Consider the following 12,905-nt stretch of genomic DNA (forward strand, 5'->3'; position numbering starts at 1 on the left):
TGAATTTTTATTTTGCTTTTTAGCAATCTTTAGGTCATATCTGACACTATTTGATAGTACTATGTGTCTGTGCCTATGATTAGCTTAAACTTGCTCATTAGATCAGATCCCGCAGGCCAAACAACGCATGTCCAGCCAAATGCCAGCCAGTCATTTCCAGTCTTGTAATCCTTGCTGTCACACAGTCTGACTGTCTCACCCTCTCCCTGTCTGCATTTGTCACTCTGATCTCGGTGTGCCTTGAGCTGAGCGCTTGATCCAAAGTTAACGTTGCCTTATGTCTCTCCATTTCCTCACTGAGCAGGTGAGTCTGAGCACCGGCACTAAGAAGCTCTTTGCTGCCACTGCCTTTGGCGCAGTCTCCCTCATCTTCCTTGCACGACGCTTCAGGAGGAGGAAGGGCAAGAAAAAAGCCAGTTCGCCTCTAGAGCAGGAAACGTTTGAGTTCTTCACCACTGTCCCCCTGAAAAAAGGTAAAAACATATATATGAGATGACAAGGAGAGTTTTTAAAGCTATTATTGTCCAATTCTTTGTCTTAATGCAAATATGTAACTTAGAAAAATCTATATTTTAAGAAGTTAATATTGTTATTTTAGACACAATACTTCACTCCTGAATGAATCAGTTGTTTGAATGTATGGAATGAATTAGACATTTACCGTCACCTACTGGCAGTTTTAGCTTCTTAAAATTTCATTTAAAAATAATATCATATTTCCATATTAATAAAAAAAATAATGATATCGTTCACCCAAAAAAATTAAATTCAGTCATCATTTACTCAACCTCATGGTTCAAAAGTTTGTGTAATAAATTCTATGTTGAATCAAATAAAATATTTATTTTTGTAATGTTTATTTGATGCTTTACACAATAATGACTTCAAATAATCTTTTGGGGATCATTTCTCAGCCAAATTTGATTAATTTGAGATTAATTAGATGAATTAATCAGCAAATCATGTAATAAGATTAAAATTTTGAGTCGCTTCACAGCCCTAATATATATATATATATATATATATATATATATATATAATTAAATGCTTTTCTTTGGAACTTTCTATTAATCAAAGTAAGACTGGAGTAATGATGCACAGGAATAAATTACATGTTAAAGTATATTAAAATATGAAACGGCTACATATAATGTAATAATGTTTCTCTTTTCACTGTATTTCACTGTTCTCTCTTTTATCTCAGAGACTGACTGTCAAAATCTGCCTCTGACCTCAAAGAACTTCTACTCATGTAATGTGGTGTCCAGTGGTGGCCTGTACGGCAAGCTTTCGGGCTCCCTGCAAAGCCTGGCCTCTGTAAGCAACATTTTTATTGTCATCTTTGGATAGTGGTGTAATATACCTGTGACTTCAGCAGCACAGGCTGCACCAAAAAAAGCCATTGACTAAAAGGTAATCTTGTAAAATGTGTGCCTTTTGACATTAGTGCAAAATTGAGATGTTGAAGTGCCACATCTTCTCTCAGGTGAGGAGCAGGCACTCTTCAAGTAGCTCCACCTGTGCTAATGGATCCAGCTGCTGGGATGGAGCAGGAGATGCTGATGTCTGTAATCTGCTCAACATTCCCGTTGCCACTCCAGAGAATCTTTACCTGATGGGTAAAAAGCACCTTCTTTACTCAGTCTCATAAAGGCCTCAATATACTCAAGGCAGAGTTCTTTCTCAATCTCCGCTCAGGGGTAAAAAAAAAAAAAAAAAAAGTTCAGAATAACTTTGCAGCAGTATACTGTTAGTTAACATACCAATCGTCACGAAAGTTTAAGCCTTGACAATTTAAATATTCAAGCGCAAGAAGACGCAAAATGGAGCTCATTCCTTTACTTGCAGAAAGCCAAGTCTCAGACATCAAGCGAATACTAAACCGAGGTCTCTTACAAGTCTTTTTGCACTTGAGCGGACAAAGTCACACAAAATTGTTTAAAAAAAAGTGAATATCCTAGTAAACAGTTGAGAAAGTAATGCACATGTGTACATTATCAGTATATTAGATCTGTGCATTAGCTCTTAAAGTGACAGCAGCCTAATATTCATGCTGCTATCTGTGTTTTTAATGTTAATCAAACAAAAAAGGACAAAGAAAAGATCAATCATTGCTCTTGACTGAATAACTTTTGTAAGTTTCATAAGGATTAATTAATAAGGATGTTTGACTTATACAGTGAAGACTATGTAGTGTTATTTTACATTTGTTTACTTTATTCAATTTCTGAACCTGTCACTACTTATGTCACCAGTCATTGGTAGGTGTGGCAAAAAGTTAGTTTTAGGCCCTGGATGTGGATGTGTTTGCATTAGCTCTGCAATTCAGCACTCCAATCAAGCCATGCCATGTCACTATTATTTATGTACCAATTTATGCAAAATATTGCTTTAAAGAAAGAAGCTTTACAGTATTTGTTACTATAACTATATTATAGTAACTATAATAGCGACAGACTGAAAAGGAGAAATGAACTGGAGAAGATTTATAAGTCAAAGAAGGCGGAGCCTAAGAGCCCAACCTACCTATTACATAATCGCCACGGACCAATGGTAGTTTGTTTACCAGTGTGTTTACCAGCTGGAGACAACTGTTCTGGAAAGTTCGCCTTGGCAAGCTGTTTCGAACTCCTGAAATTAACTCGTTTCAATTTTCATCTTCATCAAAACTTTGTTTTAGCCTAATTTTGTTCAGAAGACATCACACCAGTTCATTCTTTGAATTTGCTTCAAGTATATTAGGACATTAAAGGATTAGTTCACTTTTAAATAAACTTTTCCTGATAATTGACTCACCCCCATGTCATCCAAGATGTTCATGTCTTTCTTTCGTCAGTCGAAAAGAAATGAAGGTTTTTGATGAAAACATTCCAGGATTATTCTCCTTATAGTGGACTTCAATGGCCTCCAGATGGTTGAAGGTCAAAATTACAGTTTCAGTGCAGCTTCAAAGGGCTTTAAACGATACCAGACGAGGAATAAGGGTCTTATCTAGCCAAACGATCGGTCATTTTCGAAAAAAAATACAACTGTATATGCTGTAAATACAACTGTATATGCATTCTTCAAAAAGCTTACGCTGTATGTCCTACGCCTTCCCTATTCTACTTATAGAAAAAAAACGAAACTGGTGCTGCGTTCATTCCGTAAACATAATAGGAGAGGCCTTATCTGGTATCGTTTAAAGCCCTTTGAAGCTGCACTGAAACTGTAATTTTGACCTTCAACCTTTTGGAGACAATTGAAGTCCACTATAAGGAGAAAAATTATGGAATGTTTTCTTTTTGACTGACGAAAGAAAGACATGAACATCTTGGATGACATGGGGGTGAGTAAATTATCAGGAAAAGTTTATTTAAAAGTGGACTAATCCTTTGAGACACAAATGAAAAAAAAAAAAGAAGAAGTGAAATCATGTACGTTCACAATCATAAATGCTGTTCTAAATCTGATGTGGAAATTTTTGCAGATGAATATACAGGTTGGATTGATGACTCATGTATTTTTGTTCTCCCACAGGAATGGAGTTGTTCGAGGAGGCCCTGCGGCGTTGGGAGCAGGCACTAACATTCCGCAGCAGGCAAGCAGAAGATGAGGCGAGCTGTGCGTCTGTAAAGCTGGGAGCTGGAGATGCCATTGCAGAAGAAAGCATGGAGGTATTATCCGCCAATCACTAGTCCTTAGTAGGGATGCATGATATTCAGTTTGCAATATCAAGCAGCATATTGGACTGTTTCCGTACAGTTGAAATGTGCGGAAGTGGATGACATAGGAAGCCTGACACATTCAAGTTACAAATGCTTTTATGTTAAAAATAAGATGGATATTGGTACCATATTGGTTGTCAGCCAGTACTAGGCATTTTTTGTAATTTATTGGTATTGGAAATGTAATTGTTCACACTCATTTCCCCCAGTTTTGTATTTAGGTTACCTTTGCCACTAACGCTCATTAAAAAACATTAATAACACTTAATGTTAATGTGTAGGCCCAATTTACTCAGGACGTGTTTCCTAAGCTGAAACTGTATGTTCATAAAACATAATCCCCCAGTATCAAAGACAAGGATTAAGCTAGTCCCAGACTAAAATGCATGTTTGAGCCATTTTAACTGAAATCAATTTGTACTGACATATCTTAAAATATATTAGCGCCACACCAGTAATATTTTTTTTCTAGTGTATGTTTCTAAAATCTACTTAAATATCCTAACTGAACTTAGGCCTAGTCCTATCTGTGAAACAGGCAAATATACTAAAGATTTTGCACTTTATTAGGACATCATCAGTGCAGATTTCGTCCGAAAGCTGGAGTCTCTGTTACAGAGAGCCTATCGGCTCCAGGAGGAGTTTGAGGGAGCGCTGGGAATGACAGACCCTTCAACACTTCCTAGTAACGGTGAGTGTTAAACTAGTCAGTCATGTAAAGTCGATAGGTGTCTGTGTGTGAATGTAAATGAATGGTCTTATGTAACATTACTACTGGTCTTAGCTCTTTTACCCATGACTGTACTCTAAAAATTTACTTTTTTTAAAAAATTGGTGTGACATGTTCCATTGCATAAGCAGTGCACCTTTTGTTGTTCAAGTGAGTCATAATGTGTATATTTTTATTAAACCATAACTTCCTATGGATTCATATACTCACCAGTCACTTTATTTGGTACACTTTGTGTGTACCGGGTTTGGCCCCCTTTTGCCTTCAGAAATGCCTTAATTCTTTGTGGCATAGATAAAACAAGGTGCTGGAAACACCTCCTCATACCCCTTTTCCACCAGAAAAAGGTTCATATTCTGGAGCCAGAGCCTGTTCTTGGTCAGGCGAACTGGACCCTGCTGCTAACTGGCCGTGTGTTTCCACAGACTTGAGGAATGAACGGTGAAGTAATGCTGCTACATGTGGTTTACCTGACTATAACCAGTCTAAAATACAGTGCACGTTCCCCTTGTTTGTGCAGGCAGTGCAGCACTGATGGTACCGGGAGTGATTCTAGCGTACCAGCAGCTTGTTTAATCTCCCAGTACTCTTTATTTGTCCTTTTTGCTGATGTATTGAAACTGAAACCATTGATTCACTCGCTCTTTCACATGCTGGGTCTCACTTGCACACTCAGTTTTATATATTTAGATATAAAGAGCAATGTAATGCAAAGTTTTTACACTGCTCAACAAGACTACCATAGACAGTGACAGCATTTCTCCACTCAAGTTAACAAGTTAACCGGAGTTAAACAGAGCTGTCCAGCCTAGAACCCCCTTTTCTGCAGTTGAAATGCACAGAACGGTTCAAGAACGGACGCAGGCTGGGAACTCGCACTGGAACCATATCGGTTGAAAAGGGGGATGAGATTTTGGTCCATATTGACATGACAGAATCTCACAGTTGCTGCAGATTTGTTGTCTTCACCATTATGCGAATCTGCCGTTACACCACATGTCAAAGGTGCTCTATTGGATTGAGATCTGGTGACTGTGGATACCATATATGTCATGCTCAAAAAAAAAACAATTTGAGATGATTTGATTGTGACATGGTGCATTATTCTGCTGGATGTAGACATCAGAAGATGGGTACACTGTGGTCATAAACATGGTCAGCAACATTTTTCAGGTAGGCTGTGGCGTTTAATTGATGCTCAGTTGGAACTAAGGGCCCCAAATGTGCCAAGAAAATATACCACACACCATTACAACACCACCAGCCTTAACTGTTGATACAAGCCAGGATGGATGTTGTTTGCGCCAAATTTGCCCTATCATCTCAATGTCGCAGCAGAAATTGAGACCCATCAGACCAGGCAACGTGCCTCTTTTCTCTGTTCTTAGTTGACAGGAGTGGCACCCGGTGTGATCTTCTGCTGCTGTAGCCAATCTGCTTCAAGGTTTGATGTGTTATCCGTTCAGGGATGTTCTTCTGCAAACCTTAGTTGTAACGAGTGGTTATTTGAGTTACTGTTGCCTTTCTATCAGCTTGAACTAGACTGGCAATTCTCCTCTGACCTCCTGGAATAAAGACATTTTTCCCCCACAGAAATTCTGCTCACCAGATATTTTCTCTTTTTTTCAGACAAAAAGGGTTGTGCATGAAAATCCCAGTAGATAAGCAGTTTCTGAAATACTCAGACCAGCCTGTCTGGCACCAACAACCATGTCACATTCAAAGTCACTTAAATCACCTTTAACTGTACTTATTCTATAAACGACCAAGATTGTCCTTTATTTTCCATTGCTGAAGTTGGCAACCCTAGCCGCAAGTGTAAATGGACTATGGCCGATAACTTGGTTTTCCTCATGTTGATGCAAACCTGTATGACTTTCTTCTGTGGAACGCAAAAGATGATTTGGAGGATGTTTCAATAATTTTAATCCATACAATGAATGTCAGTGGGATCTAAAACAACACAGTGTTTTATTGTATGATCAAAGATAAAATTTCAAAATATTGTTTGTTTTTCGCAGAAGAAAGTCATACAGGTTTGGAACAACAGAATTTTCTTATTTGAGTGAGCTATGCCTTAAAGGGTTAGTTCACCCAAAAATGAAAATTCTGTCATTTATTACTCATGCCGTTCCACACCCGTAAGACCTTTGTTAATCTTCGGAACACAAATTAAGATATCTTTGTTGAAATCCGATGGCTCCATCAGGCCTGCATAGGGAGCAATGGCATTTCCTGTCTCTCGATCCATTAATGTATTAAAAACATATTTAAATCAGTTCATGTGAGTACAGTGGTTCAATATTAATATTATAAAGCAATGAGAATATTTTTGGTACAAAATAACGACTTATTTAGTGATGGCCGATTTCAAATACTGCTTCAGGAAGCATCGGAGCATAATGAATCAGCGTTCGAATCAGCTGTTTGGAGTGACGGAGTCATGTGATTTCAGCAGCTTGGCTATTTGACAAGCGCTCCGAATCATGATTCGATATGCTGATTCATAACGCTCCGATGCTTCCTGAAGCAGTGTTTTGAAATCGGCCATCACTAAATAAGTCGTTATTTAGTTTTTTTGGCGCTCCAAAAAAATTCTTGTCACTTTATAATATTAATATAGAGCCACTGTACTCACATGAACTGATTTAAATATGTTTTTAGTACCTTTTATGGATCTTGAGAGAGGAAGTGTCATTGCTCCCTATGCAGGCCTCACGGAGCCATCGGATTTCAACTAAAATATCGAAATTTGTGTTCCGAAGATTAACAAAGGTCTTACGGGTGTGGAACTAACCCTTTAAGTTCTTCATCAAAGAAAGAACTGGACACAGTAGATGTGCAAATGTGCACGTTCTGCTTTGTGCTGCTGTGTATTAGGATCATCTCATGTTCAGTATCTAAATAAAGAAGCTGGTCATGGTCCAAAGTTCTTTCCTTACAACTGTTTACAGGTCTACCTCTTACCCACTGCCAAGCGCTCAAGGCATTATGCTCTCAATTCACACCCTTCCACATGCAAACCCACAGGCACGTGTGTCCTTCAATTCCATTGAATCTTTCCATGTGACTTTCTTGTTTATACTGTCTGCTGTTTTGGAATTAGACCAAGTTTGCTCACCCATGTGAGATAAGGGCACTTCAGTCTAATCTTCCTTTATTTCCTCTGGCAGACAAGCTCATGGATCTCTCAGTGTGTGAGGACTTGGAGGACACATGTCTCAGAGATTCAATCAGCATCGCCTCGACAGATTCCTTCGTGTCTGCTGCAGAGGTGAGAGGGAAGTCTGTGTGCCAGTCAGCTTGTGTGGCACACACTGGACAGTTTGAACAGGTTGCTTTATATCCGACACAGACTTTGACTTTGGTTATGGGATTCAGCATGAATATGTTTTATTTTGGGCTGTTTGGCACTCAGAGTTGCCAGCACATGCTTCAGATCACGTTCGTCATCAACATCCCATCATGTGTAGTCTACAATAAAAAAAAAAATTATAATGACATTGACATATTCTTCATGTATTATACTAAATACATCTTTCAAGTAATCCTGGGTTTTACCATCTGCTACCACATCTTTACCATGGTACTGCAAGAGTATTTAAATGTAATAATCCTAGGTCATTTAAATTTACCCCCCCCCTTTTCCCTATCCATCGATCACCCTGAGAGACACTGTCATCTATGGGACACTAGGTATATGCGAGACTAGTTGACATGGGAAATACTAGCAGTTTACCTTTTTTTTTTTTTTTTTTTTTGCACATTTGTTGTGATTTTATATTTGGTTTATAAATCATATTGCATTGTATAGTATAGTATATTTTGGTTTAAAGGGGGGAAATATTATAAATGAAACTTACTTTACAACAAGAGATCCTATATTAATATCCTAATTAATAAAAACCTCTAACCCAGAGATGATTTCATTGAAACATTAAAGCATATTGAAATAATATTGAAAAAAACTATAAATAAATAATGCTTACAAACTGAGGTGCTTAAGCTCAGATCAATGAGGCCTACGATCAATCAGTTGCAAAAAGAAATACAAAACCTGTCCTAAATGAAAGAAAACAAGTTGACCAAAAGATTAAATCCAATATTTAGGGATAAATATTTTAACAAGCGATTTACAAAAACATTTTTTAAAAGGCTGGTCATTTTTGACTGTGAACACCAAAGCTGTTACAGGGTTTTCGAAACGGCGTAAGGGTTAAATAATTTGTTACACATCACATGTATATGACCTAATTTTTTGCAACATTCAGTATGGGATTTTACTGTTTGATTCATAGAGTAAGTGGGCTATTTGCTTATACACATTGTTTTTTGACTTTCTTTTGGGGGTTTGTTAAGACTAGTCAGTTCGTTTAAAACTTTAATGAAATTAGTTGTGGTGCACATTCCTAGTCGACACAATTTGTTTGGTGACATGCACCAACTTATAAATAAGAAATAGAATATATCAGACATAAAATATATACAATTTTAAATAATTGTGCAAAAAACATTGTAAATCTTGCAATCTGTTGCAGTTATCTGAGCACAGAGAGAGGAGTACTCATGCATTCTGTCATCACCCGTTCTATGAGGACGCCCTGCAGATGGCTGAGGAGGGGAAGATCTCCTGTCGAGTGCTACGGTGAGTCAAGTAGTATGTAGTATGTCAAATAAGTTCCTTTTTCATTCTTTATGGGTAAAAAGTTAGAAAAGTACGTTTTTGAATCGGTATACTGTTAATGAACGTTCCTACACCACATATGCTGATTAGAGCGATGTTCAGATATGTACTGCACTCTTTCCTCTAAATAACAAAATAAACACAACAAAAATGACAGCGGTGAGAAAACAGCATATAATTCTAGCGATGTGGATATGTTTGCATCAGCTCTGCAATTTGGCACTCCACTTAATCACATCATGTTTATTTATACAGCGCTTTTTACTATATATTGCTTTGCCACAAACAGCTTTACACTATTAAACATAAAAAATGTCAGTATCACTTTCAATGAGAATTATAACTTCGATTTGTACTATAAAGCAGCTCTCCATTGTGTTAAAGGTGCCCAAGAATGCTTTTTCACAAGATGTAATTTAAGTCTAAGGTGTCTCCTGAATGTGTCTGTGAAGTTTCAGCTCAAAATACCCCATAGATTTTTTTTAATTAATTTTTTTAACTGCCTATTTTGGGGCATCATTAACTATACACTGATTTTGGCAGCGCGCCACCCCTTTAATTCGCCTGCTCACTGCCACACAAGCTCTCGACTATATTACAGTGCATTTACAAAGTTCACACAGCTAATATAACCCTCAACCTTTACTCACATAATTCGAAGCATGCATACAGCATGCATGACGAACATCTTGTAAAGTATTTATTTTGATGGGTACATTTGATTCTGTATGAGTTTGAGGCTGTGCTCTATGGCTAACTGCTAATGCTACACTGTTGGAGAGATTTACAAGAATGAAGTTGTTTATGAATTATACAGACTAAAAGTGTTTGAAAATGAAAATAGCGACGGCTCTTGTCTCCGTGAATACAGTAAGAAACGATGGTAACTTTAACCACATTTAACAGTACATTGGCAACATGCTAATGAAACATTTAGAAAGACAATTTACAAATATCACTGAAAATATCATGCTATCATGGATCATGTCAGTTATTATTGCTCCATCTGCCATTTTTCACTGTTGTTCTTGTTTGCTTACCTTGTCTGTGCACACATCCAGATGTTAATACTGCCTTTCCTTGTCTAATGCCTTGAACATGGGCTGGCATATATGCAAATATTAGGGTCATACATATTAATGATCACGACTGTTACGTAACAGTCGGTGTTATGTTGAGATCCGCGTGTTTTCCGGAAGTCTTTTGAGCAAATAAGATTTACATAAGGAAGCAATGGGGTTTGAAACTCATTGTATGTCTTTTCCATGTACTGAACTCTTGTTATTTAACTATGCTGAGGTAAATTAAAATTTTGATTCTAGGGCACCTTTAATATTTTTACTCGCATCTGACCGAACTCCAAATGAATGCCGTTTGTTTTGACCCCATTTTGTTTGAAATTACATTTGCCAGTTCGCTCTTTGATTTAGCTTGAAGTGTATTGGGACCTTATCAGCTTCAGGTCAGGGTCCTGATCACCATCCGCCATGCACGATCCCACTTACTACATCGATAAAATACTTTCAATCAAATAAATATTGTATAAATGTAATAATAATCACAATAATCAATTCTTTAATTCATATAGTCCACTAGACCAGGAGTTTTCAAACTGTGGGTCGCAGAGTGGGGGAAAAAGTAGGTTGCACAAGTCACTTGGCTGAAGCTAAATTTAAATTTCAGTGAATGAATAGAAATCGGAATATTGATTAGTGTGATTTTCAAATCACAAAGGTTGCGCTTTAATTATATTAATATGAGCTGCATGTTTTGAGGCATGTGCATGCGAATTATAATAACTGAGGGTCTAAACTGTTACACTGTTTAAGTTCACTAAAGACATACCCCATTGTGTTTATGTGAATACTTGCCATGATGTACATTTTGACATATTTTTGACCATTCAAGTGCAATAATCCACAAACAAGAGCTGAATTTGTGATTGCATGCTGTCTGAAATGCGGCATTCTGTGCGCGCGCTTTAGGTCTGAGCCTGGTGGCGTGAGTAGTACATAGAGTTCTTTTTCAAGGCTTATTGCATTTAATAAATATTTTTAAGACAAACACATTCCGCACTTTTTCTCACGCATGTATGTTTCTTTGTTGTTCTAAAATGTCTTTAATCCGTGATGCGCTGCTTGAATATATTTTACTCCCTGCTATTATTGTACTATAAAATAAAATTATTTTTATTAAAGCTGCAGTCCATAACTTTGTGTTCACAATTTACAAAATTTATATACTTGGCGAGTTTGTTTGCAAATATTTCTGGAAAATATTACTTGTTTTATGCAGACTGTGTTGTTCATTGGTAATCTTCTTTTAAAATCAGAACAGAGATGCTTGAATGCCTTGGAGATACGGACTTTCTGGCGAAGCTGCACTGTATACGGCAGGCGTGTCAGGTAAAATATTCCTTTCTCATGTCCTGAATGCAAAGTTCAGTTTTGTGGGGTTTAGTCCATTGAATACTAAGCACTATTTTTCTGGACAACCTGTTTTTAATGTTACTAGGCAGTGGTTCTGTTCAGAAATTTGAATTCATAAATGTTAATAGATTAAATAGTTTTGGAAAAATTTTAGAATTTCTATCGAATATCAAACTGAAAGATGTTATGTACGGGTATTTTTATTGTAATGTTGCAATGTTTAATTCTATATTGTTTTTTTTTTTTGTCATGAATATAGCCTTTGATTAATTCTGAGGGGTTGCTTGTTTCATTGTTAAATTGACAGCCTTAAGTATTAAATTCATTTCATGTTTACAGTTTTTCACAATTGCTAAGACACATTTCTAGAAACTCACTCATTTTCGCACATTGAACACAAAACCAAATCTTCAAATTACATTCACAAAACCACTGACTCTTCTGATAAAATCAAACAATTGCTTTAAAACCATTTTACCTGTTCTCAAAATCAAGCAAAGCTTTCAGATCATACACATATCAGGCAATATATAAACACTACAGATCATTCATTAGAGACTACTAAATTTGTTTACCATACATGCTTTGATGTAGTTACATAAAAAGTATTGTAATCTCAACTCAGTAAGGTGAATAAATTGTATACTGTATACACTGCAGATATATACAGAACAGGATAACTTTTTTCTCGAAATTTAACGAATTTGTTCTCGTAATTTAATGACTTTCTCAACATTTTATCTCAACTTTTTTCTCAATTTAACAACTTTAATCTCTAGATGGTTTTATTATTGCTTGGCTCTAATCCTCTTCCGTAGATATTGTATAGTATTGAATTTCTTTATATTCAGTACTTCCATACTGTAAAAATGTAGTCAAACTGCAAAAGGTCAAAGAAAACTCTGAGTTATAATAAATGAAAAACATGTTACAGTACACTCAAGAAAGTAGTACAACTGCAAAATCAGAAGTCAATGAGATTCATTCTGCCTCAGCACCACATCTTCATGTTGGGTCCAGGCCTGAGGACTTTGTCCACATCACAGGCAATGATGTCTCATGCCAAGCAAAAGGAAAAACCCTCTGGTGTGCCGGATCCAGCCTTGACAATACTCTCCACACCTTGCTTTTACTTGTCCTCATCCTCTTCCCCCTCGTCCACCACCTCTTACACATGCTCTTCCTCCTCTGCCTCTTAGATTGTTTCCATCCATTGTTGGTATGAACATTCAGTGCAACTGTGCACTCTGAGCTGGCTTGTATTTTGTGCAGTTGGTTTGATCACATCATTAGAAACAAGTGTGAACAATTTTGAGCCAGTGTGTGTACACAGTAACAACACTGAGTAGTTGTGT

General features: G+C 37.0%; 1 protein-coding gene across 1 annotated transcript in view; it reads left to right on the top strand.

Annotated features, from left to right (window-relative positions):
* The window catches only part of miga1 (mitoguardin 1), a 29,297-nt gene that overhangs the window by 5,171 nt on the left and 11,221 nt on the right, over positions 1-12,905 (top strand). Inside the window, exons 3-10 of the mRNA XM_067363748.1 lie at positions 305-473; positions 1,205-1,317; positions 1,487-1,619; positions 3,520-3,656; positions 4,278-4,398; positions 7,611-7,711; positions 8,976-9,082; positions 11,454-11,526. Of these exons, the coding sequence (XP_067219849.1) occupies positions 305-473; positions 1,205-1,317; positions 1,487-1,619; positions 3,520-3,656; positions 4,278-4,398; positions 7,611-7,711; positions 8,976-9,082; positions 11,454-11,526 (954 nt within the window). The remainder of the gene's footprint in view (positions 1-304; positions 474-1,204; positions 1,318-1,486; positions 1,620-3,519; positions 3,657-4,277; positions 4,399-7,610; positions 7,712-8,975; positions 9,083-11,453; positions 11,527-12,905) is intronic.

This window comes from Chanodichthys erythropterus, chromosome 16 (assembly GCF_024489055.1).
Source record: "Chanodichthys erythropterus isolate Z2021 chromosome 16, ASM2448905v1, whole genome shotgun sequence".
Lineage (NCBI taxonomy): Eukaryota > Metazoa > Chordata > Actinopteri > Cypriniformes > Xenocyprididae > Chanodichthys > Chanodichthys erythropterus.